This window comes from Halichoeres trimaculatus, unplaced genomic scaffold, assembly GCF_033239565.1.
Source record: "Halichoeres trimaculatus isolate MK-OKI-2021-1 unplaced genomic scaffold, fHalTri1.1 fHalTri1_scaffold_7, whole genome shotgun sequence".
NCBI classification, from domain to species: domain Eukaryota; kingdom Metazoa; phylum Chordata; class Actinopteri; order Labriformes; family Labridae; genus Halichoeres; species Halichoeres trimaculatus.
Window position 1 is genome coordinate 11,765,711 of NW_027437185.1, and position 27,544 is coordinate 11,793,254.

Genomic DNA, 27,544 nt, shown 5'->3' on the forward strand with positions numbered 1-27,544 from the left:
AAGGTCATTCCACACGTCCCTGTCTCTGCACAGCTGTCTCGACTCCACCACCAACCAGGTCACCCAGGGGATAACTTTGATAACACTGGGATCACCTATGAATGGATGTTCAAATGAAACTTTGACTTTTTATTGCGATTTAAAAAAAAGTTTTTCAAAAAGAAGTTTCTTGATGGGATTTGAAAAAAAATTGGTTTAATTTCCAACAGGGTTGTTTCTTGCTCTCAGCCAGGTGAGGAGCTCTACGTCTGTGCAGGTATCAGATCAGAGCAGCACAAATTGGGATCTTGCACTTTAAATCTTCAGCTCCTTTGGACTGAACATGTGACACAACATATTTTTGGGATGTCAGGATTGAAGATGTGGGAACAGATGGGCTTGTTTTTTTTTGTTTTTTTTTTTTAAAGATGATTCATAGCTTGAGATAAAAAAAAAAAAAAAATGACTGTACAACTTGAAATTTATCCTTGGGTTGCAGAGCTGTTAAAAAAAAGGCAGTTGGTGTTTGGAGTCCTTTTCTTTGTTGGTGGAACCAAAACAAACTAATACACTTAAAACAGAGAGAGATTCAAGATGTATTAGTTTTTTCTAGCTCTGGCTTTATGATGCATTATTATGCAGCTGAGGTTATTTTTAGTTAGTTGAAGTTACTTATAGTTATGGCAGTGTGTTGTGAAAGAAGTAAAAGCAACTTTTCAGCCTCAGGACCAAGACACTGACAAACAGCTTGAACCTTATTTTGGAGAAAAGAGAAATCATTTAATCTCTTTTCAAACATCTCCCTGTGGGTGGGAACTTTTGTTGGGAGGAAACACTTGAAATAAAATGAGTTGGGCAGTGATATGATCATGGAAATCAGGATTAAATCAATAACCTCAGAGGTTAAAGCACAGCACAATCATCTGCTGATGTAAGGTGCACTTAACTAAAGGCTTTTAATAAAGCACTTCTAAAGCAGTTGTTGCTCCGGGCGAGTGTGGCTCAGAGGGAGAGCTGGTCGTCTTTCAATCAGAGGATGTTGGTTCGATCCCCACTAATACACACACACAGAAGTGTCTTTGGGCAAGACACAGAACCACTGAACCTAGCATTGCTCCTGCTGTTGATCAGCAGCATGTGGATGTTTACAAATGATATGTGCTTAAACTGTTGATCCCTTACTGTACCAGCCTCTGTGTGCCGTCAGTGTGTGACTGTGAACATCTCTAGATAAGAAAAAGTGTCTGAAACTGTCTGTAAAAGTCTGGATATCTTATCTGACTACAGACAGGTATCAGGTTAAGTTAGAGGGCTCATTTTGAATGTTGGAGTGCAGTTTTTCAAGTGTCACAGACTTTTTTCCTCTATTGTAGTTACTGTAAATGAAAATCTGAATAATTTCTGGGACAAAGATCCTCCACCATAAATCGAAGAAAAGTCAAACAATGATGGACAGGGATGTCTAAGCATGTACATTAATTAGATTACAGACTGAAAATAAATAAATGATTTGTTGAGAGCACAATTTGAAGAGTTATGCCCTTAGAATAAGAGCTATAACATTAAATTTAAATGACCTGTTACTTTTTTTAAAAATTAACATTGTTTATAAAGGATGAGTTGATAAGTATGATCAGCTTATTTCTGAAGCTTTAGTTTAGCTTTTAAACACAAAAATTAACGCAGAGAAATACTTTGGATCATCGTAACAAAAGCTTTGAGGGGTCAAACAGATTTCTGCTTCAACAGTTGAGACTTTTACCCTGGATCTGGATCTGGACTGTCAGACTGGAGGCTGCTCCCCATGTAGCTCAATGCATGCTGCTGTTTTACTGAACTGACTCAAATCCAGAGTCGAACCATCCCAAAATAAATAGCTGTTTATGGCTAAACCTCACTGTTTGTTAACAAAGTTAATTTTTTTTTTTTTTAGCATGTTGGAAGTTTTATTAAAATGACTCACAGAAAAATGTGTTCAATGTCCCCCTAAAGGCACTCTGCTTTGGGGACATCCATGGTTTGTTCAGCCAACTTCTTATATTTAATAAAATCAAAGCCCCGTTCTGAGATTGATTTCTGTGGACCAGCAGCGTTCATGGGAAATGATCAACTGAGGTGGACATGACTTAACTGAAGTATTCTGAAACTAAAGGGGACACAGCTCAGTTCAACCCACATCAGAGAGAAGTCACAGCTTTTCATTAACATACATCATATAAAATCAAATGGATGTTTTATCTGAAAACAAACTACAGAAAAGAAAGAAACAGATCCGGAAATGGATGAATCTGGCTGCTCAGTTATAAACATCAGAAAAGTTTGACAGGTTTCAGATAAGTTATAATCCAAGCACTTGCCTTAGTCTTTGTGTGGTTCATTGACGATCCTGGTGATGTGATTAAAGATCAGAGTTGTTACCTTCCAGCTTTTTAAAAATTTATTTTAGAAAAGGAAAAGAAGAGAGACTGGGACTAAAACCATTAACCCTTTATAAGACTTCAATAAAAAACGTGATGATGACAAAGCTCACCATCTGGATCTGCTTTTTCTGTGCTGTCCTGGGATGACTTTTTAATAATCTGAGCTTATGACTGATTGGTTGATTGACTGATGAAATGAACTGAATGAGTTATTAGCTCTTTTTTTCAGCCCAAAACGTTTTTGCATGTTTTGAGGTGATTTGAAGAGGGGGTATTTTGCTTTCCAGTATTTTGTACACGGACATGAAGTAACAATGCTGGATGTTCACACTACACATGTGGATTTTCAAATGGCCAAATAATCAGACGTTGTTCCTGAATCTGCAAACACTCAGTTCTTAAAAAAAAAAAAACTTATAGCATGCGATCTTGACGAGATCTTCATGAGACTTGCCGAAATGATGAAGTCATCACGTAAAGATCCCCAAACAGGTTCAAGACACATTGAAAGGGTGGGCCTCAAACACCAAGGTCTGCCCATGGCTCCGCCCCCAACAGGCCTCCAGAGGGCTGGCCAATCAGAGAGAAGGGGGGTTTGTGGAGCCTTAAAGAGACAGCAGCTTTAACATAGTGATGCTACAGGGGTACCAGAGGGACAGAATAAAGCAAACTACCTGCTCTATGAATTCCTTTAATATTCTTTTTACGCATAGCCATCGAGTTTTCCCCTTCCTTACCAGAACTAGTTGGTAAACACCTCGAGTTGTTTTTTCTTTTTTCTTAATTTGTTGTGAACCTTATTTCTTTGAGTCAGGGCTGTTATCTTTTCCATTCGTTGAGTTTTAGTGATGAAAAAGCTGGTTATCTGAGGTTCCTCTTTTCTTTTCAAGTTTAGCATCCTCGTGACTCTCTCTCACCTGAGGTATGTGTACAGAGAGCAGCAAATTAATAATATTTTACAAACTGTGTTTTATTTATTGTGACTACTCCAGTTAAAACCAAAGAAAAGAAGATTCTCATGAAAGGTCAGGTCTTTGTGTGAGGGCTTACACTCAACAAAATAATAATCCAACAAGTGAGGGCCGTAAGGTTTGTTAAGAGACGGAAACGTAACAATGACCCAAAATATAATCACTTTTTGGGTGAGTTATTACTTGTTTTTGTTTTTTTTTGTTTTTTTTTTTGCCTTTTTTAATGTTTCAGGCTCAACACTTTGTTACATTATCAACCAGTTATTACATTTCAGGTTTTATTACATCTTTTTTTTTTTTTTTTCATTACATTTTGTGTGGTTACATTTCAGGTCCTAAAGGCTGATGGCTGAGGACCCAATCTTGAAGCATTTATCTTCTTATTCAGTCCATGTCATGTTGAATTAACATAAAGTTTAGGATTCTATGTCACTTTTGATTATATAGTTCCTCTAATTTTTTGCTGTGGTTTGCTTCTGTTGTTCTGGACGGACACATAACCTTCTGTGCTGCTTCAGTTTTCTTCCTGAAAGAAACAGTTTTAAGTTAAGGAAGAATTTAGATACTGTGGATGATAAATGATGAAACCTGACTTCTTATATGGAATAAATCTGAAAGAACTGCAGCTTTTAGCACTTCTGCATGGACTTTATTTACAAGTAGCCGGAGGTTACTGCTTGGTTAAGTCCAATTAATTGAAGACCATGAATGAATCCGTGTCTATTAGAAACTCTGTGTATGTGTAGAATCAGAAAGTGTGCACACACACAGAAATAAAAACATATTTCAGAGCTTCTTGTGGTGTCCCTGCAGTTGATGTGTAGAAAAAAAGACAAATTAGCACCACAATTATCCGTATAAAAGTTTACTTTATGAAGCACGGACTAAATATTCAGTAAATATGTCCTTTACATAGTGTGAGCATCCTGTCAAAAAGTTCAGATATACAAACAAAAAGACAGATCCAATGCTGACATCAAAGTGCCAAAGTTGACATTTTATAAATAAACTTAACAACAAGTCTGTTTTGTCACCATCCTATAGTACAGCACAGGCCTATCCTAAAACATGGGAAACAATGGTTATCACAACAGCCAAAGTGAGTATAGGGGGAAGTCTCCCTGTAAGAAAGCAGGTATTTATTCTAACAATACAGCTTTATAAAACGCTCCTTTCTCTTTGAAACTTCTGCTCCTCTTCAGCATTTTGGTCTGTACAGGTCACCAGTTCCAGGACTCCAGCTGTGACTCCAGGTTTCCAGCTTAGGTCCCATCAGTAACGGTAAATACGACACACAAAGCAGCGGAGGAGCTGTTTCCAGAGCCAACAGTGTTACTGCTCACACTGTCCACATCCACAGCTCCACCTCTGTGGACCTGCCTCTGAGCCACATCAGGGCTGAGCTGAGCTGAGGGGGCACTGTGTTAACTGATCTACAGTTGTGTCTCAAGCTAATTACAGAAAATGTGTGTATGTGTGTGTTTTAGTGGGTTGGAATCAATTAAGGTGCTCTCAAACAGCATCAGTGCCACCCCGCTCTTAACATCCACTTCCTCCTTCCTCCATGTGTCCTCAGGCTTTAATGTGACATGTTTCTCTCTTCCTCTGGAAACATGTGCTGGACAGAACCAGCCCGACGTCCTCCTCCTAGAAAAAAGTCTTCTAGCTCACTCATGGGGAATGTTTGATGGCTTCTCTGCTGGTGCAGTTGTTCTCCTCTCCATCACAGTTTGGTGAACGGGGTCTCAACTTTAATACGTGAACCTGGAACTGTTCAGCTGCTACACTCTCCCATCATGTCCAAGACTTTTTACAAATCAAGGCCAGCTGTTCCAAAAGCACCTACATTTGTCTGTGAGGATGACAGTGGAAGGATTTTCATGTTGGTGTTTTATTCCAGAGTATGACGTAGCTGGATCTGTTAGAGAGTTAAAGGTTAAAGGGTCCGAATAACTGAAGATGCTTTTGATGGATGCAGCCTGATTTAAAAAGCAGTATTCCTCTGCAAACATGCTCTATAAACTCTCAGACAAAACCCTGATGCTGCTGTTTTTACTTCATCACATTGCCCCAGCTTCAACACACCTGTGCATGTGCACTCACATCTGAGTACATCCCACCCACCCACCCACTCATTCCTCTTCCAACCCTTACTTCATTCTTCAATCATCTTAGTCCAACCATGTGTTCTTACTTTCCATCTCACTCAACTCTTTGCGTTCTGTTACGTTTGTGGGATCAAAGTAAAATGGCACAATGAATTTGTTCATCACACACTGCTTTTCTTTTCGTTTGAGAAGTGAATCAAGAAATAAAGAGAATAAACGTGAGCCTCTGGAGAAGTCACTGAAAAACACATGAACAGATGTCTCTTGATAGTAAGTGACCGACACACACCACACATCTCTCAACGATTCGTGCCTTTAAATAAGGCACTCGACCTCCAGTCCCTCTGGTGGAACAGCTTATTACACAGTCCAAACCAAAGTTGTACCACCTGGCGGTTCTTTTACACTAACATATTTTAATGTTGTATGGACGTCAAGAAGGGAACGCTTAAAATGACAAGCATGCTCCTGGCAAACCTTACCTGGAAACAAAGGTTCGAAGGATTAAATAAATAAATAAATATGCTATACATGACAGGGGCTTGAGCCGTCTGAGAAGTTCCTATCAGAGTTTTCTCTTCACTCTGTAACAGATATGTTGAATCTTCAGCCATCCCGCTCCACCCGTACTTTAGGTCCTTAAATACGCCTGTGATCGGCTAGGTGCGTAAACAACAGAGAGGAAAAAAGGCCAAAATGCTACAGTAGTACCATCTGAACGTGAGACACCGCCTGACTCCTGGTCTGTCCCTCTTTGTACTCTACCCGGCCTGAAAATAAAATCCTATAAATTACTCAAAGCTCTGCTCAGAACTAATAACACATTTCAAATACAGACGACTGCATTGCTCTGAGATTCATTTCAAAATAATACTGATGATATTTCATAAATAGGGATCACAGTTATGATATTTAAATGTGCAACAATAAGAGTTCATAAAAATGAGGTTTGGCAGGATCACTTGATGGGAAGTGCGCAGTCTTCGTCTGATCTATTGCTTACAGACAGCAACTCATTCCACCTGGGTTAGAAAGTTCTGGAAAGGATCGTGACGGACGTTGTTTTTTTTTTTGCAGCCCATTCTCTTACTGAAACATAAGATACAGAGGAACAAACAAACAGAACGAACCCAGTAAGAGGTTGACGGATTAGTTATTTGGGTTGCTGGGATGCTGTTTTGTGGGCTGTGGTCTCTGGTCCCCCCTTTCTCCCCTCAGCTCCTCTGCCCTGAGGCAGCTGCCCTCCCATTCAGCCCACCATGAGCCTGACTAATGGATGGAGAGGACTGTGTCTTGCGGAGGTGGCACTCTCGGCCAGCCAGGCCACCCTCCATGATCAGGCCACCCATCACGCTGGCCTCGATCTTCTCAAGGTCATCCGTCTCAGCACGGATCTTTGCCTGCAGGAGGCTGATGTACGTCTCATACCGAGTCTTCTGCTCAGAGAGGAGACAGGAGAAAAGAGAGATGTATTGCCTGATCTTAAACTGTTTACGCCTGTTTCAAAACATATTTAATCTGATCAAAACTTGTGTTTGATAAACATTTTGACTAAAGAATAATTTTTAACAACAGCACCGAAATACATCTAAAAAAACACAAGCTCTCTATTTTTGTTTTCACATGATTTTAATTTTACAAAAAAATTCATTATTTTAATTCATTATGGCTTAAAAAAACTGTCCGGTTGTGTCTTTACTATTCATGACTAAAATTACAAAATTAAAATTTATATTAAAAAAAAAAAATGGATATGATTTAAAAATAGAAAGTGGTGCCTCTCTTTTTTAACAGCACCATGACTTAAAAACATGAAGTCAAAGAGAAACTAAAGACAAAAAAAAACAAACTAGTTAACCGGAGCTGTGAGAAGCCTGTACCTCATATGTGAGGTAGTGCTCTTTGAGCCGGAACTCCTCCCACTCGCGGCTTTTGGGGTCAGCTGAGGGCGAGTTTTTCCGGTGCTCCTCCAGCTCCAGGCTCATCTGCTTCAGCTTGCTCTCATGACTCAGCAGCTGCTCCTCCTGCACCAATCACAGCGGGGAGAAAAACCGGGAGATGCCCAAAACAGCCAATCAGATGCCAGCTGACACAAATAGAAAATGTTAAAGTGCCCAACCCTGTGCGGAGATTTTAATGAAGAAGGATTTACATACGGCTTTACTGAGGGTTTTCAAAATAAAGAGGAGGTAGAAAATAAATAAATACATATGTAATTTATTATTATAAACATACATATTTATATATATATTTTATCTATCCTCAAACACACACTGTATAAAGAGAGGGAGAGGAGGGAGATGGAGGAATATATAGATATGCGCACATGTATCAGCATGTGTGTGTGTGTGTGTGTGTGTGTGTGTGTGTGTGTGTGTGTGTGTGTGTGTGTGTGTGTGTGTGTGTGTGTGTGTACCTGCTTCAGTCTGGTGGATGAGGACGGCAGGATGGGCCGACAGAACTTCTTCATGGAGCCAATGGCTGCAGGGAAGGCGGGAGCAGAGAACAGCGCAGCCACCAGGTTTATCCTGAAGATCCAGGACATCATCTCCTCCTCCCCGCTGGAAGAGCAGAGTCAGAGAGTGAGACAGTGTTAATGAGATGACAACAGGCAGAGAGAGGTGAGCAAAGAAGAAGACAGTGCTTGGCTGATGTGCCTCAGGTCGGACACTTTATGGCTGTTTGACTGACCCTGTTAAACCACAGAAAACTACTTGTAGGATTCAGTTTGAATGATTCACTCGTCTGTAACAGGAAACAGTAACAAGTGTGCTTCACTCATCCGTCTTACTCTAGAGCTCAAATTGTACATTTTAAATGTAAAAAGGAAAATGTTTTTTCAAAAATCTGTGTTTTTGATTTTTGGCCTTACAGCAGCATTTCCCCTTAGTTCAACTCTTTAAATCACCTGTGGCTGTCGGACTATGAAAACACAAGAAGAGGCTGCAGAACACGATGAGAAGGAAAAAGTGAGAAGATTAAAGTCATGTTTTTTTACTGATTTCTAAATGTTTTACCGCTTTGTCAGCTTTCTAAATAAAAAGCAGCTCATGGATGGAGACATCTGTAATGTTGTTTACTAAGGTGACTTACGGGGCCTGCAGCAGGAAGACTCTCCAGTCAGAGGTCTTGAGCTTCAATACGTAAGCTCTCTTGCTGTAGTCGGTGGCTCTGGTTGCTAACGCGTGGTGGATCCTCACTGCGTTCTTCAGGTCCACCTCTGAAATGTCAGCATCAGGTTTGTACTCATCCTGGGGAAGGAAGAGGAACTGTATCTGTTACCAGACTCACTCAACTTCATTAAAAAAAAAAAAACAGTCTCAATTTTTTTGCATACATAAAAACACAATAAAATAAAATTCTGCCAATAATCCCGAGCTACTTAAGCGGAAATAGAAGCATGTTGTTCAAATCGAGACCTTACATTTGGTGAGTACAGACTTCAACAGCAGAGGGAGACAAACACAGAGTAGAGCCGGCCTCATTCCTCCTTTAATGCTGTCTGTATCTCAGTAACACACACACACTGACACACACACTGACACACACACACAGACTCACACACACACACAGCAGAGCACCTAACAGCTTCCGCCACTGCAACGACAGCGGTGGTGGATATGTGTTTCTATGGTAACAGAGCAGAGGACGAGATGCGGTACCTTCTGGAGATACAAAATCATCCCTTTAAGAACTGCATAGAACTTCTTCCAGCCACGGCGACCCCTCGGAGCTAAAAGAAGAGAAGCAAAACTTTAAATAAGCCCCTTAATGCTGATCAAATGTTAGTTAAGAGGCTTGTTCATGTGTGTGTGTGTCTGTGTGTGTGTAGCTGTGTGTGTAGACACTCACTGCGTTTGCCGTCCATGTCAGCGTGGCTCTTGCGTGTCAGCACTCCGTGTTTGTAGGTGACAGCGTTTAACAGAATGGGAATGGCGATGAAAGGGTTATTGCCGTCAGTTACCCTGGCAACACGCTTACTTCCTCCCTCACACTGCTCCTCCACCAGCTCTGACAGACTCTTCCTGAGCTCCTCCTCCTCCCTGCACACACAAAAATCCATTCAGATGAAGCTGAGCAGCACATATTCAAGGGTACTTGCTTCTGGAAAACTTGCAGACTTCTCCGTCAGACGAACAGTGAAAGGTTTACTCACACGGCCCACTCCAGCTTCTCGTTCTTGATCGAGTTATACAAGACCTGTGAGTGACAGGAAAGAAGAAACTGACGTCTGAGATTTTAAGCTTTAATATGTCTGAGAAAAATTTAATTAAAAGGGCTTAAACACGCAAATAATAAATGAATGAGCATGCTAAAATCATGGTTGAACTCTTACAGGTTCAGATCTGTACCTTTAATAGGTCTTTTGGGAAGTCTTTGCCGTTGTTGAGACCATCTAGATTACTGATAAACTGCTGGCAGGACATCTTCTTCCCGATATTCTGAGGAGAGAAGCAGAATCAGAAGCAATCAGTCTCGCTAAAACACAGAGCTTTGATTTCTTTTTTACGTATCTGCTCAAACTATTCTTGTATCACATCTCAGGAGAATCTGATCATTTCAATCCACATTAATCTGGGCCAAATGATACGCAGTTCCTCTTGGGTCCACTAGGTGTCAGTGTGGTGTTGCTGAATAGAATAAGTGACGCGCATTGTATCACCTCTATTATTGTTGTTTGATTATCAGCTTAGCAGACAGGCTGAATCATTAAAGAGCAGGAAGTATCACTGCCTCTCTCTTTCTCTCTGTGTCTGTATAAATCATGCAATAAAAACTGACAAAAATCAACTGCTGAAAGTTGAAAACTGATGATGTTTGCGGCATTTTATTCATGTTTCCAGTTGGTAAACTGAGTAACAACCTGGAGAATCTGAAGCTCAAAAGATATACTTGATGGATTCATGATATTTTAAAATAATTAACGTTGTTTGATTGATAAACACAAGGAGTTCAAATCTTTCGACAAGCACGACTACATCAAAACCTCATAGTGTCAGATCTGTAGTTGCAGCAACCCACCATTCCCCTCAGGTGAACGATATCCACTACATTACACATCAGATAATGAAAAACTCGCTTTGTGTTTTGTGTGTGTGTGCCTTTTAAAACATGAATTTTAAATACAGACAGACATCCTGCTATAAGCTGACAGGAGTAGAAACATGAATCTTACAGGACAGTTTTAGGAATATAGTCATACATACCACCTGCAGGGGCAGAAAGAGACCAGGGACCAGATTTGGTTAGCAGGGTCAGGATTGAAAAGGAGGAACAGGATTTTAAAAAAGAGAAAAGGGGAGGATGTTAGTCAAAGGAGGTCTGTTTGGTCAAAGCACATTCAACATGGAGAGCAGGAGGGTCAAGAAAAGCAAAGCCATAAGACAGAAGATACTGATCATGATACGCTGCCCGACCCCAGGGCGGCAGTTTAACAGTGAAGACTTAAGACTTTGAGGAGACAGAAACAGGTCAGAAAGTAGGCCACAGACAGGGGAGAGGTAGACAGAAGAGGAGAGAGTCAGGGCAAAGTAAGGAACAGATGGAAGAGAAGGTGTGAATGAGGAACTGTTCTGATGCCTCACAGGTTACAGACAGGAAATCATGCCAAGTATCCAAGCACTTACATGTCCGTGTAGATCTGTGTTGAGCAGCATAAGGGCGCAGGTTAATGTGTGGGCTCCATCTGCAGCAGAAAAGCACACAAAGACAAGGTCGGGTCACAACACTGCCATGCACACAGACATGAATCAGCTGACCTCTCTTTTCCAGAGGTCCTTTTACTGGACTACCAAAGTCACAATTTAGCTGTATGACAGGAACGCATCATGTCCATAAATCAAGATGCTGCTTTAAGCAGAAGTCTGACTCAAAAGATATCTTGTCCTTTCACTGCAACTCTGCACTGGCAATTCATTGAAATTAGGGCTGCAACTCACGATTATTTTTAAAGTTGACTAATCTATCGATTATTTTTTCGATTAGTCGATTAATCATGGTTATTTTGTGTTTCAACCTAATTATGCCTTTAAAATGTGCAGACCTTTAAAATTCAACCTGTGTGCTGCATTTTCACTGCATTTACCCAGAGTTAGGTTCTCACTTCTGATTGGTCAGCCCTGTGTCATGTCTGTTTGTTTGTTTGTCTTTATTTCATTCATGATGACATAAAAAAATATAAGTAGCCTACTATACAAAAAAGATAGATAAATCTGAAAATGAATGAAGCAGGTAACAGGGAAATTAAGTTGTTGCACGCAGTGTTGGACAGACCGCTTATCAGTGACTTTGGGCTTGTTTTTAATGTTTATTTGCTTATTGGGGCTTACTTTGCTTTCTGTATGATCCCGCCTGACTCTCTCCCAGCTCTCCATAACAATGCGTTTAGTTTCGTTTGCGCTATTTCCCTCATGCGCACTCCGCCCCTCCTCCTCCCCACTGAGTGTTACCGCTGCAGTGTGAGCTTGCGAGTGAGAGCTTCATCAGATAAAAGTCCCTCTCTTTTCAAAAGTTAGGGGAGTTTTGACACTAGTTTCTGACTCAGATTCTGAAAAACTGTCTGTAACAGAGAGTGAAGGAGACTCTCTAAATCACATTATCAGACGCTAAACACCGGGAGCTGTCAGGCTGTCCAAGCCGGAGATGCAGAGCCTCTGTCAGCGCACAGCGCTGAGCTCTGGGAGTGGAGATTTTTCCTCATCAGTATTCCTCAGGTATGAACTTAGTGATCTTTTCCCATAAAAGTATCCAATAACACAGCTCCTCATGCTGTGAACTGAAGCCACAAATGAGTATTACCTCCTGGTATTTGATTTCACCATGTGACAACCACAATAAAAACAATAATGCGACGCGTCGACTATTAAAATTTTTGAAATTTTTGATGAATTTTTATCGATTATGTCGACTAATCGTTGCAGCCCTAATTGAAATGATTAATATCAGGATAAGAATCAAGATTAATCAGTATCTCACATCAAATCTTAACTAAATCTAAAAAAAACCTTCCTAAGCAGTTGATTGCATGATTGCTCATACTTCAGTCTGATAAACGGCATGTTAATCGCACATTTTCTATTGATTGTGAATAAAAATGCATGGGAGATTTTCAAAGCTCTTCACAGTAAGCAACATAAGCTTGGACATATGTACTTGCTTTTTGCAATTTGTACATTATAACATCACTGAGGAAAACTAACATAATGTAGTGTCCAGCTTTACACTTGTGTAGGTAAACTTAACATCCTCTGCATTTTTGAGCAGCTCAACACTCGACTCCATCTGAAGCATCACAACAAACACACTGCAGAACAAGCAGCCTGCATTGGTTGGTCCAATTTTCTGTCACTCAAAGATCGTTCCCAGATCTTTCTCATGAAAAGCAACTCACCTCACAATGTTATAAGTGTGTTCTGCGTCTCTAAGGGAAAATAAAGCCACGCTGGATGGTTTGCAATGGAGTCACCTGCACTGCTTAAACTGAAATCATTGCAAGTGTTTTTGCCTTTTTTAATCTATGGGGTGAGAAAAAAATACCTGTTAAGCTTCTTGTATTTTTGTGTTTTTCTCATTTCAAGAAACTTAAAAAGCTCATTTTTCCTGACCACAATAGCACGTAATCAGGCATCGTCTTTTTCTTTTGATATCTTGAAAGAAAACATTTTTTTCCAGACTTGTCTGATGAATGTGGCTCAATGTAAAACTAATCGCCACTTTTTACTTTAAATTGGACAGAAACCCTCAGATTTCTGGTTCTGCAGTTGGAGAGGGGTTCTCTGCATCAGCTGTGAGCGTGGCTAATGGATGCTATTCGTAACATACTCTGGTGGAAACTCAGTTCACACTGACAGTAGATGCAAATAACTTTAGCCATCAATATTTTAAACCATGACGTCCTCATTATCAAACCCTCCCACCAAGGGAGGGTGCTCTGAGTAACAGCTGAATCACAAACCTTAAACCTTTGTATTGAAACAAACTTAGCTTCTTAACTTTAGCCACTGAACCGAACACGCTAATCGATTTAATGTTATCAATCCTTATATAACAAGACAAGAAAGGACTGCGTAAATCCATACTCCTAATTACAGCTAGAATGATCAGTCAGCGGTGACTCATACTCGCTATAGAGCAAGTTCTCCTAAATATAATTCATCCCTTTCAGATAAAAAGTGATATCAGCTCTGGTGAACTCTGATATGACCTTAGGAGAATGTTGATGTAATTTCCCAAGATAGCTGAAGATTTTCCAGGGCATTTTACTTTTTCTTCCATTTTCCATGAATGGAAAATTGGTCAACTGTTTTCCAGGATGTGTGTTAACTACTGAAACTAGCACATTTATATCACAGACAGATCAAATGAGCCCATCTATTGCACAGCATACATTAAAACTCTGCTGGCTAAATCAAATTCAGCTCATGCTGTGAATGGAGAGATCTGGAATTCACACCACTCACAGTTAGTGTGTATATACAGGTAGTCCACATTAATGCACATCATTACATATTTTACTCATTGTAAAGAGTTAACGTGTATATTCAACATGATATTTGCTGAAGCTTTTATGTTTAACATTGCTCTTGAGTACCGTCATTTTCATCACCATCATCATCTTCAGTCTCGTGGCTCTGACCTTCAGAGGTGAGTGTCTGAGGGTTACAGTGGCAGAAGCGTCTGGAGAAATGTACGAGGACCCTCTCTCTCTCCTGGGTCTCTCCCATCAGTGGAAAAGCCCTCAAGAAGTTCCTGTTAGACACACACATGGAAAACATCTTTGAAGGATCATTTGCTGTGATCTGGCAATATGTAAATAAGAGTGAATGACATGACTCCACAAGGTCAGCAGGGGGTCACATGTTTACCAGTGACGCATTTAATTCCAGATAATGTCTGACAATGCTTCAGGCATCTTGTGGAGTTTAAAGAAGAACAAAGAGGAAAGCTGTGAAATGTGTTTTGCTGATACAGTGCTGCAGAGTACAAACATTCAAACTGTTGTTTTTAATGTGTTTACTGAGGGAAAAACATAAAATTCAGATGATTAACTGACATTTTCTACAGATGTGAAAATCAATTGATGGTTTCAGCTTCTTGAATGGAGAAATTATTTTGTATTCAATCAAAAACGTCTTTTTTGTCGATTTAGACTTTAAGAATATAAGATAAGAAATTTTTCAGTCCATCGATATCGTTAGCCTTTGTGCTTAACGATTCCCTTATCAATTCCTTACATTGTGCCAGAGCCGCCGGGCCTTACGTCAACTAGTCTGCTGCAGCTATCTTAGCTTAGCAGTTAGATAACGTTTCCTAAGAAAACTCTGATTCAGGATTTTCAGCTTGAAGTTTTACTGAAGAACTGACTTCATAAAGAAATGTTCATTACTCTTTCACAGGAGATTCACATTCAGTACATTTAAAATGGTATAAATATCCTTAATCACCAAAATAACAAAATAGCACAAGCTTGATGCTATTGTATATGGGAAACTGCATTTATATGCTAGCAGTTAGCATATATCAGTATAACTTCAGCTTCAGAATAGAATTTCAACTTTCATCACAGAAACATATCACATCAACTCTTTGTAAAAAATACTGAGAATTTCAAATGTCAAAAGCTAACAGGCAATTGAAAGGCTCACAGCTGACTTCATAACTACGGAAAGCTTCCAAACAACTTAAACTATTGCTATAACCACTTTGAGACACTAGATGGCCTACTTGAATTATTAGTATATTACAACTCAGTACATCAACGTCACATTGTGTGCAATTTATACCTGTTTCTGTATAACTATGCCCAGAAATATCCAGACTCAGGGATGAATTGAATTTTATTCACTTACAGTATGAACTCAATTAAATGTTGACACAGAAAACCTGTAAAGCTACTTTTTGTACCAAGAAAATTCACAACAGGAATTGATAAGGGAATCGATAAAGAATCAGATCGATAAGCAGAATCGATAAGGGCAAACCTAATCAGTTTCCATCCCTATGTCCTAAAGAAATTAAAAACATTGTCTAGACCAGTAGTTACCAAAGTGGGGTTGGGAATATCCTTCACAATTCAAAAACTATTTTAAAAATTGCATTTTACCTCCATTACTTTAAAAATATAAACAACATAGGTGTTAATTTTGTACAGAACCATGCAAACAGAAAATGTGTGATCTGTTTTCCATATTCCTTTATTGCTCAAAGAGTCAGTGGTAGTAGATTAATTCAGGACACACATCAATTTGTGCCCATAGATAGTCTCATTTTCTACAGATCTGCTACATTATCTCAGACCTCTTCTTGTTTGCCTCTGTCTGTTTTTAGACTGGACTGTTAGTGTACTCCCACAGCAGGGGGTCACTAGTTTCTGAGGCTGCTATTTTGGGGAGTCTGGGCTGAAAAGTTTGTGAACCCCTTGTCTAGACCAAACAGAAACTTCAATTACCGAAAGACAAATCAGCGTTTGGCGAGAAAATTATGTGTAAATGGAGCACATGAATAATAAATCAAGCAGAATAATGTGTTCTAATTTTCATGCCAAGAGATAAACAGAATCAACTTCAGACACCTCCACCAAACAATCTAACCGTAAACATCATGATTAACCACTGACAGTGGGATTTTACTCCTACCACACAGTTTTATGTCTAAGATCATAACAGTTTCCAATGAAGGGAGACATGTATTGCATCACATGCTCCTCTCTATAAACAGTGGGGCTCCCTGGACAGGTTGAAAGCCTACAAAGATAGATGCACGCTGCATAGAGGCAGTGGTTTGAAAGAACAACATGTCACACACAAGACAGTAATGCACTCACTGCAGCGCTGCAGTCATCCACACTGCCCAAGTGTACTCAACACGACAGCTTGATTAGCACAAAGCTAATCCCCAGTGAAGAGGCAGAGTGAAGAACACACACACATGTGTATTGATGTCTACATTACACACTCATCACTTCCGAGAGCTGACTGTGCATTACCTCAGGGCTCGATCGAGCGACAGGCCGGAGAAATCAAAGAAGCTCAGGTACTCAGATGCCACCAACTGGCTGAACTCGTTACTGCAGGGAGACAGAGAGAGCATCAGCTCATTGACGTGGCACTGGAGGAACAAAAATGTGTTATATAAACTTATTCCTGATGTTCTTTCATTGGTATTTAAAAGAGGAAGTCGGATTTTTGCAGTTGTATGTTTGATACTGTGTGAATAAGGTGTTCTTACATAAGCACTATGCATACACTATCTGTTTACCTGTGTGTATCTAAAAATACTTAACATGCAACCATATAAGCATGTGTGCATCTGTTTCTGGTGTTAATCATCTGTGTGCATGTGTGCATGTGTGACTGTGTGTGTTGAAGAGTGTGTTTTTGCTCACTTCTTTCCCAGGTGTCTGGCCACATCACAGCGTTTAAAGCCCTCCAGGTGATAGAGGCGCTTGGCCAGCCTCTTGGCAGCCTCACTGTCCGCTCGGCAGCCGTTGGCTAGAGTGTCTGTGCTACCACGCTCCAAACGCTCCAGACTGCCCAAATCACACTCCTCTGAGTCAGACAGCACGTCTGCGAGGTTGGCATCACTAGAGGAGAGAAGAATGCAAGCACACATATAAACACACAGACACACACACACGTGCCAAGGTTAATGAATGAAACACATATCTTTTGATACACGCCCACTTATTTAATAGACAGAGGAAAGTGGCAACCCCACATCTACAAACACATGTTTACAACACACAAACAAATATGAAAGAGGTTGAACTGTCCCCTCATGACACTGACCCAGTTTTACTTTCACCACATGTTCTGCTTTAAATCACTTCATCAACGTCTATTAAAAAAAAAAAGTTTCCGCAAATCTCAAACTCCTCAAACATGATTTGAATAAAAGTACTGCATCATAAAAAGAAATGTTTTGTGTACTTTTCTAAGGTTCTATTTGGGTCAAGTGTATCCTGGGCGTTAGAAAATAGAGCCTTTTAAAGCCCATATAGAGAAGAAAGGAGATATTCTCCCTTGCAACTCTAATCAACTAGCCCTCAAGCAAAAACACAATTTCCAAATGAACAAGTAAATTGACAATTTCATGGTGATCACTGGACTGTCTATCTCAGCCGTGAATATGAGTATCTGTGTGACGATGAAGCAGGACATTTTTGAGAGTGATAGATTGTTCTCTGTCACCCCTCAGGAGCAATTCAAAGCTCAATACGACTCAAGCAAAGACCTCATGACCACTCTGTTTGAAAGCCAATAAGAGACCGAAGAGGTTTCGTGTAGAATAGTGCCTCACTCTTTCATTTCCAACTAAACAATAATCTCCAGTGTTGGTGTGGAAGTGCAATTACTGCAGTTTCTCAAATGACCACTTGAGGCTGGCTCCAAAAGCCAAGAAATCCCCATCAACACCTATCATGAATGCTGATTCTTACATTACAAATTACAAATTTAACACACTTACAGTATGGAACAATTAATGTCTGACCAGCTCATATCTTCATTTTTAGAAGGTGACTGGGTTTCTTTTTATAACTTGTGGTTTTTAAGATACTGAGACTTGGCTTCATACAGGAAGCATGTTGGTTGCAGAAGGCCTGTGGGGCAGTTTCATTTTCAGCTCAGAGTGCGTGCCAATAGATCAGCGTATCCAGACTGCTGGCGTGAGCATCATGTCTCGCACATCTCATGTCCGCCTCATGTATGGAAAATCTAAAACAGGAGGGAGCTCGACCAAAAAAAGGAATATGAGTAATAGTGAGTTGTGAGCTGTATTGGCTTTCCATTAACTATATTAGTGTCACAACCCTGAAAAAGTAAGATACCACCCTGGATGCATTTCAAAATAAAAGCTTTCTTTTCTTTTTTCTTTCTGTCTTTTCTTTCTTTCATTTCTTTTCTGGGGTGAGACTCTCATTGTTTTCACACAATTAGGCCTGTCACGATAATCAATAAATCAATTAACCGAACGATAAATAAAAACGTCCTCAGTAAGTTTGCCAGCCTCGATAAACTGACACGTGCATGCATGTTTGTTTCCTCCTCTCTTTCGACCAAAGAGGCTGAATGAGAAGATGGCTCACTACGTCTATCTTTCCTAACATCAGGGTGCATATGTTCTATAGCAGATTTATAGCGGAGTGAGCATCTGTCAAAAATGCTATCTTTGGGGTGAAGACGGGGCTGCTCACGCGTACACATGGAGAGAGCTGAAGCGAGCGTCCTGAGGGGTAAGGAGGAAACACACGCTAATATGAGTGATGGCACGAAAGATACGGTTTTTAAGCTGCCTGCCACAGTCCCAGTGTGAGAATATTTTGTTTTTTATCAGAATGACCAAAGTGTGAGCTCATGAACACCAACGAGCTGATATGTCGCATTTGTTTGAAAATAGTGGCGACAAAGAAGAAGAAGGAGAGGTGCAGCGGAGCCTTGATCTTTGACAATCCGCTTTTACTGAGGTTTTTGGTCTGCAAAGTAAATAGAAATAAAAGCGCCAAATGGTGGGCGCTCAAAGACAGCTACATTGCCAAAGAAATGCAGCCCTTCAATACGGTTGAAAGCCAGAAATGTTAAAAATGTTTGACAGACAGTATGGATTGACTGGGAAAAAGTACATGTTACAAACAATTCAGGAACTGTATAAACTCCCTTTTATTTAGGTTATAGTTTTTATTGTTGCTGGGTTTTTTGGGGTTTTTTTTTTGGAGTTTCGTTTTTTTTTAGGGACAGGGTCTATGTTTTATTGTTTTTGATAAGTATTAATGATTTTCATTGACATGTATTTTTTCTAAAAGACAGTCCATTTCATGTCAGTTATTACATTTCCCACATTAACAGAAATCCTTCTTCTTGTGTAATCTCCAGCTCCTTCTCTCCACCACTGTACCCTTCTCTGCTCTCATTGGTAAATTAAGCTCTTCTTTTTTTCAATGTGAAATAGATCATTTGTGACAAGGTCAACTGCAAAATGTGTACGACAGTTGTAAAATAAACTGAATCCTATCCTTTATAAGGTATAGTAAGAGAAGCATACTTGTACCTTAAGTTGTTTTATAGTTTCATTTTTGAAAATGCATGTAAGGGAGACAAGGCTGTTAGCAGCCTCTGGTGACACCGACATCCAGCCTGTGTGAATGCCTTAAAGGCAGAGCCAGAGACAAGGCAGCCCATCATGGCATCCACACAGCCAACACACACCCTGTGTGAAGTTGACCTGAAGAGTGTGTAGATTTATGGGTGGCTAAGTTAACCCATGGGAGGGGGAAATACAACTGTTTTTCAGGAGGCTTATGGCCAACCTCGGCACCACCTTTTTGTCAGGGTCCAGATTGACCAAAAACTTGGTGACCACTGCAATGAGCCACTTCAATCAACCCATTTATCAATTAATTTATCTGAACAGCAACAAACACAACAGATGTTATCTGAAGACACTTAACAAAAACAGGTCGAGACCTGCTAATGTTACATAATTAATTAATATCCAACATTAAGACGAGATAGACAAGATTTAGCAAGTTGCATTGGTATGAACAAACATTCTTCAGTAAGCAGAAACTTTGAGTACGACATAGAGAGAGCTGAACTTTGATCAGGTGCTGTATTTTTTATCAAATGTTTTAGCTTACTTCAGTTCAAGACACTGCACGTATTCACCTCAATCCCTCTAAATGGCACTTCCTCATTTCCTGTGTTAGTGTGCATCTGTGTGGCTCTGTCAGCATTCTGGCCAGATGATTCAGATGTTTTTTACATAATCAGATTAGCCTAATTGCATCATCCTTATAAATTCAATACATTATGCGATGTTGTGGATAAGGATTTGCTGGTTACCATGGATGCAAAGTGTCTTATGGCAGAAGGAGGAAGCGGAAAGGGATTGTGGACTAATTTCAGGCACTCCCATTAGTTTGTGTTGTGAGGCTAAAGCAGGAATTCAAGGAAAAATACTGATGCAAAGAGTGAGTCCCCCAAAAATCAAAGCGTCAGTCCCATGCATCTAAATGCCTGACTCTCTCTTCGTCTGGGCCCTCACATTGGACCAACTTGCTTTGGGTGGCTCTATGAGGATCTATTGCCCCTAAATCACAGTTACAAGGTGTCAGACTGTCACATAAACCCTTCAGTTCAAAAGGGTAAGTCTTTCAAACTCCTTGAGCCTGCTGTGGTGAAGCACCTCTGCTACGAATGACGATAACAGTTAGTGTGCAGTAAGCTCCGGCAGTCTTATTTGCAGGGTGCTTGGACTCATCCCTGGGGCCAGGGTGGGGAGTTTGTATATCCGGGAAAGCAAAATCACTAAATCTAAGCTCTTTCTAGTTGAGAAGTAGCTCGTTGAGGAGGTTTTGGTGTCTGATTAAAATGCTTCCTGTACAGTTCCCCTGGCGATGTCCAGCAGGGAGGAGACCTGAAGCAACTCTTCAGACCACATGTAAACATCCATCACTTCAAAAATTACTGGAACTCCCGTTCAACAAAAAAAATGTACATTATTCATGAAAATGGAAAATCAAACATATGGCTTCACCAACTAAGACATTAACACACTCTCTGAGATAAAACAGAACATGTTGGTGGTAAACCATTGAAATCAGTTTTGTGGTTAGAGTTTTGCTCCAATCATGTCAATCCACCAGGCTCAGAGAGAAACTTAGAAAACATCCAGAGCTAATATCAGAGCTAAAATGATCCCAAACTTCCATCTGTTCACTGCTGTCAAACAATAACAGAGCCATCACACACACATGCACACACACAAACATAAAATACTAGCATGAGACACGATATGAAGGGACACATAGCCAGCCCAGGGCTTTAGTGCCAAGATACTTGGCATTACAGGGGGCCAAGTGGCACACAGTGAGCCTGTTTGTCTATCTAAAGGCTCAATTCCTTCACCCCAGGCCACAGATAGTCACTCACTGTAACCGCCGCTCAGTCTGTGTGTGTGAGTGTGCGTGAGTGTGTCAGAGATTGAGAGCATGATGGTGCATGTCAGTGACTCAAATGCTAATCTTTCTGGCTGTGCACCACCCACAACCACACCTGTAAGATGTGCTCGAATGCTAGGTGTGTATGGGTGTGTGGGTGTGTGTGTGTGTGCGTGCATGTGTGTGGGCAGTATGGGGGTTATTGCATCTTCTATCTGGAATCCAAATATTACGGGATTAGCTGGATTATGAAAATGTGTCACGCCATTCCACAGAACTGTTTTGCCTTTTTGGAAAATTTTTATCAGCAGAGGATGGTATGCTACAGAAGAAGCTGTGTGTGTATGTGTGTGTGTGTTTTGAAAGACTCTCTGTTGCAATTTTGGACTCCTGGGTACAAAGTAAACAACAAAGGAACCCCCCCCCCCCCCCCCCCCCCCCCCCCCCAGGCAGGAGTTTCTACAGTCATGAAGCATCCATGCAACCTGAGCGGATTGTTTTTACACTACTGTTGACAATGTCTGGTCATTGACTTAGACTGCTTTGCTTACAGATTAACACCTGCATAAAATGCCTCTGATAGATCAAAGTTCCAGTGATTCTTGAAGATTACTGTCCAAAGCAATTATGTAATCTTCCACTAGGCTTAAATTAAAAGTCCTGTGGGGCTTCATAGGAGGTTGAAGCAGATGCACCCTTTAAAATATTACCAGCTTGAGAAAATCACTTTTGTCTTACTATGATATTTAAGTCTGGACCTTAGGCTGTGGACATAAGGGTCACTAGTCTTACATTTTGTCAACTGAAGAATGGGCAGTTAAATATCTTTAATAGTAACATCAATTTCATTCTCACCTTGTGTGCTGCCAAGTTTTTTGTACAGGTTTCTTGTCTCTGATCTGATAGCTCCGATATGAATGTGGAAAACTCCTGCCAAGTTCTCTCCAAATATGTTAAACGATCACATGAATGTATTTGCTTCATGAATTTAGACAAACACTGGTCACGTTTCTTCATATTAAACACAGAATAGTGTCACAGAAGCCGCGGTGGTAATATCGAGTAAGTAAAAATGTAACTTTCGTCAGAATAAAACGAAAACTCAACAGCTTCGCGTCCAGCAAACTTTTTGATTTGCCACGCAGCATAAAGTTACTGTTCCCACCCATTTGGACACCAGGGCTGTCAGATTTCGTGTCCGTAAAAATATGTGACTTACAGCAGCTGCAGCAGAAAGTCGAAGTGAACATCATATTCCTCTTTCCACATCGTCTCATGGATCTTGGAAATCAGCGGTTAAAGACGCGCGAAGGTCCGACCCCCTCATCATCCAATGGTCGGTAAAATCTGCATCGGCTCGGTTTGTTATTAAACTTAAATGAACAGCTGCTAATGAATCCTGAGCGGAAGTCGACTCATATATAATTACAGCCTACTGGCCGCTGATAAGATCCACTGTAGCGTCAGATCACGGTGGTGTCATCACACAGGGAGTGTGTTTAGGGTTTTTCCTCAAACTTTGTGAACACTCCGCAGAGAGCGGAGAGGATGTTGGGGGCGGAGCAAACGCCTGGACTGAGTTTTTCTGATGTATTATGGCTGTTCCTAGCGGTCGCTTTACAATGGCCCTGTGTGTTCCAGCTCACACAACTTCCTCTGACGAAGGGCTCTGAGCCAGCAGGTTGGTCCTTTTCAGAGGGACGTCCTGTATTATGACTGTAAGTCCACTCAGCTGCCCCCTAACATCGACTCATCTCATGTTCCTATACTCTTAATACAAAACTAAGACATTAAAACCCATTGATGGTGTTGATTTCTAAATATAGGAAGTTTATTTATGGAGCTATGAGTAAATTTAACCTTCCACTGTCTCAGAATGACTTATATAGCACTGCACCAGTACTCTTAAGGTTTCCTTCAGTCATGTAAGGACACCAGAGGTGGAAAGAGTGCTAAGAATTTGCATGCAAGTACAAGTACTGTTACATTGCTTGTACTATACTCAACTACGAGCAGAAGTACTGGTGATAAAATAATAATTAAAGGGGACATATCATGCTGATCCCTGATTTGATACTTACATATAAAATAATAAATTTGAAAGCAAGACTTTACACCCCCTGAATTTTCAAAAAATGAGATATTGTACTTTTTCTGATATCCTAGAACAAGATTTGATGCCTCTGAAAATAGGTCATTGCCATTTGGCTTGGAGATTTCGACCTTCGTGACGACACGAGGATCCTTTCTTTTTATTGGAGTAATCTGATAAAGCAGCTCCTCCTCTGTGATGTCAGTTAGTCCCACAACCGCCACCGAGGGATACACCCACCAAGAGCCGACTGACTGAGTGCTGGATGCAGGGACTCTGCTCTGCTGAGCAGCTCAGCTTTACATGGTGAATTAGCAGTTAAAACACCGTAGTTTTAGCAGACGTTGTAATACTTATGAGACTGTGATATTTGCATGCTTGTTCTGACATGCACCGTGAACCTGGACCACAATAATGCTGCGGTAATAACATAGTGATGAACTGATGGTAGAGGCGATCATTAGTCTACACTTTCAGCATGATGGATAAAACAGACAGAGAAAAGTGAAGGAGCAGGATGGAGCCCTGTTATAGAAATAGTTTATTGGTGAAGTCTGCCTATATTTCCACGTATAAACTCTACATGTTACAGTACCGGTTTGACTCACCACACTGAAGCGTCCTGAGATGATCTGTGTGGAGGTGGATTTTCTTCCTCCTGAGCTGCAGAACCGTCCGGGTCTGACTCAGGGGCCAATACAAAAGGACGTTTCATACACTCTGCCATTTTATTAATGCTATCAATGCCTTACGGTGAAGTTTTGGCAAACAGCAAACTCGCTCGGTCTGCTCCATTCAATGTGGCGGTTTTGTAAATACTGCCATGCTGCAAAAACCACCCCCTGGCTCTACCCCCTCCGCCCCTCTGATAGAACTGACCAATCAGAGCACAAAGGGCTGTGACGTTGCGAGGTTACTAGAGGTCATTCTGGAAACGGAGTGTTTCAACGAGATCTTCAGAATGGCCTAAAATGAGGATATTGAGAACGCTATTGTGGGGCAATGAAAGAACTAAATGACTTGTACTGAGGGCAGAAATGCTTTACAGGCATCCTAGTCTGGCATAGTGAAAAGGAGAAACAAGCATGATATGTCCCCTTAAAGTACAAAGTACAAAATACTCTTCTCAAAATGTACTCAGAGTATTTATTACTTTTTAAACAAAGGATGCTTCATTGTGTTTTCAGTCACAAACATTCAAACTGATTTGACGAGACGTTGCTGCCAGACTAATTTCATGGTACTGCTAAATCCTCCATGGATGTTTCCTCTGTAGAGATAAGTAACTATCACACATCATTTTCAAACATTACGTCATCACATCTCCGCCATTTGCGCCAAAAAAACAAACACATTTTCAACCCTAACCCTGATTCAACCAGGGAAACAATCTGAGCTCATTTTTGATGTTAGCATCGTATGAATGAGTGGTCAGTTTGGTTCAACTTTGCAGAAATATTGATGTATTAAGTCACAAGTGCAAACAAATTTTGGATCATTGCAAAAAATCTATTTTTTCTAAAAATTCATAATTCAGTTATCTGTATATCATGAAGGAACATGATACAAAAAAGACGAACGACAAAAAAGAAGACACGCAGCATTCTACTAGAAAATAATGTTGCCACAATGCTCCAAAGGCATGTGTTTGAGAGTTTGACAGCAAGGTACATGGAGATTACTCACATTAACATCGTTAATGCCCAAGACACAAACGTCTATAGACAGATTGACCAACTGATTGATAGATACAGAGAGTGGGACATCAATTTTCACATGTAACTTATTCAGACACGCAGGCTTAATAACAGCTCATTCAACATCTCAGAAAATGATGGAAAGCACTCAGGCCAACTGATGCATTTCATCTGGAGGCTGTCTCCCTTTCTCCCTCTGTACATAGTACGTTTCTCTAGGTACGGCCACGGGCACTTGTCTTCCAGACACCTGTGCTTGCTGTGGCAGAGTTTTTCTTTCCTTTAGTCATTGGTGTGGTCGGTGATCGGACAGCCTTATTGACCACAACAAGCAGATGGAAGGTTTGAATATTGATTCAGATGGTGGATGTACTCAGTGGCGACTTGTGGTTCTAAAAGTAGTGAAGTAGATTACATGGTGTAAATTCTACTGAAAAAACTATCATGAAAGTGCAACTACCAAAAATTTACTTAATTAAAGTAACTTGAGTACTTGTAATATGTTACTACCACACTTGAAGGATATATATGCACACAGTGCAGACAAAAATATAGCTTTTAGGTACACTGTGACACATGCAAGTGAGCTCCACCATCTAATCCCTTTCTGATGGAAGGAGGGAGGGCAGCTGTAGAGGCTGAAAGATACAAGTTTTGAGAAAGAGACCAGGATGTCAACAAACCCTTGAAGAAGCTTGATCACCGTTTTGACACACACATTCACTGACGGCTGTTTTTTGCAAACAATTTGGTACTGACAAAGGATGAAATTCATTGATAGAATAAACAGCACAGTCAGGAGACCTCTTTTAGAACAAACTCGCTGATGGAGCAGCTTTCTGCCATGACTCATGGATATCCTTTGCCATTTACACCCCATGTTTATTCCATAGGCTGCAGGATTTAAAAACCTTCTGTGACACAGGCGTAAATAAGCAAATTCAGTGTCAAGCACAGATGGATAAATAATAAAAGTCAGGGTCAAAGATCTGTTCATCCTGATTGCCATATGTTCAACAAATCAATGAACTAATCCTCAAAGATAGCCACTTTTGAAAGTGTAACAACTATAAATTCAACCAACTCTTCTTTTATGAACTTGTTTGAGTGTAGTTTAGACTTTCTGATGCTGTTAAGCAGCTGATAAAAAGCTGAATTCTAGAGGACCAGTCAGCTGAAGTCACTTTTTTGTTGTCAAACAGATTGTCTGATCACAGATTACATAGTTAAAAACGATCATCAGGGTGCCTACAGCATAAGACAGGTGCCAACCTGACTTTCTCAGTGTGGTATGATGGATCTATTTGGTAATAATTGAGGTCAAAGGGGGTATAATCATGTGACAGTCTCAGTGAGTACTCCCTCTTGAGTACTCACTGATACCCAGAACTGATACCACGGCTACTTTTGATACATAAAATTTCAATTAATAGTGACAGATCATTTTAATTAAAACAACACAGTCACTCCCCGAGTTTACCGTTTGATTTTAATATATTAATAAAAGTGCAAAATAAAACTGACAACTGTCTGAGTTTTACTAAATTTTCTAAACAAACTGAAGTGCAAAAAAAAACAGTTTAACTGATAACTTTCCCTGGTTCATTCATGTTGTCTGAGCACGAACTGACCCAGCAACGTTGCGCCAACTACTGGTGAGGAGGATTTACTTGACATAAGATTTTTTTTGTTTTGCGTACCGGTGGCTGGTATCGGCAGCCTTCACAAGTACCAAAGCCTTGAAATAAGATATGAAGTAGATAAAGTTGTGGAGAAGTTTAAAGCAGGGTTAGGTTATAAAAAGATTTCCCAAGCTTTGAACATTTCACGGAGCACTGTTCAATCCATCATCAAGAAATGGAAAGAGTATGGTACAACTGCAAACCTACCAAGACATGGCCGTCCACCTAAACTTACATGCCGAACAAGGAGAGCACTGATCAGAGATGCGGCAAGGACGCCCATGGTAACTCTGGAGGAGCTGCAGAGATCCACAGCTCAGGTGGGGGAATCTATCCATAGGACAACAATTAGTCATGTGCTTCACAAATCTGGCTTTTATGGAAGAGTGGCAAGAAGAAAGCCATTGTTGAAAGAAAGCCACAAGAAGTCTGGTTTGCAGTTTGCCAGAGGCTATGTGGGGGACACAGCAAACATGTGGAAAAAGGTGCTCTGGTCAGATGAAACGAAAGTGGAACTTTCTGGCCTAAATGCAAAATGTTATGTGTGGCAGAAAACTAACACTGCACATCACACTGAACACACCATCCCCACTGTCAAACATGGTGGTGGCAGAATCAGGTTGTGGGGCAGCAAGAGGTGGTTCCACCAAATATTGACATA

General features: G+C 40.5%; 1 protein-coding gene across 2 annotated transcripts in view; it reads right to left on the reverse strand.

The window, feature by feature from the left end:
* Positions 1-4,252: 4,252 nt before the first annotated feature.
* psd2 (pleckstrin and Sec7 domain containing 2) overlaps positions 4,253-27,544 on the reverse strand; it is a 43,302-nt gene continuing 20,010 nt past the window's right edge. The window contains exons 4-15 of one of the 2 annotated variants that reach the window (XM_074673794.1): positions 16,862-17,059; positions 16,463-16,543; positions 14,069-14,226; positions 11,106-11,164; positions 9,831-9,920; positions 9,635-9,678; positions 9,331-9,521; positions 9,141-9,211; positions 8,572-8,729; positions 7,895-8,039; positions 7,359-7,502; positions 4,253-6,914 (exon numbers count right to left, since the gene is read on the reverse strand). In XM_074673794.1, coding sequence (XP_074529895.1) covers positions 6,693-6,914; positions 7,359-7,502; positions 7,895-8,039; positions 8,572-8,729; positions 9,141-9,211; positions 9,331-9,521; positions 9,635-9,678; positions 9,831-9,920; positions 11,106-11,164; positions 14,069-14,226; positions 16,463-16,543; positions 16,862-17,059 — 1,561 coding nt within the window. In that variant the 3' untranslated portion in view covers positions 4,253-6,692. The remainder of the gene's footprint in view (positions 6,915-7,358; positions 7,503-7,894; positions 8,040-8,571; positions 8,730-9,140; positions 9,212-9,330; positions 9,522-9,634; positions 9,679-9,830; positions 9,921-11,105; positions 11,165-14,068; positions 14,227-16,462; positions 16,544-16,861; positions 17,060-27,544) is intronic. The other variant, XM_074673795.1, reaches the window with a different exon arrangement.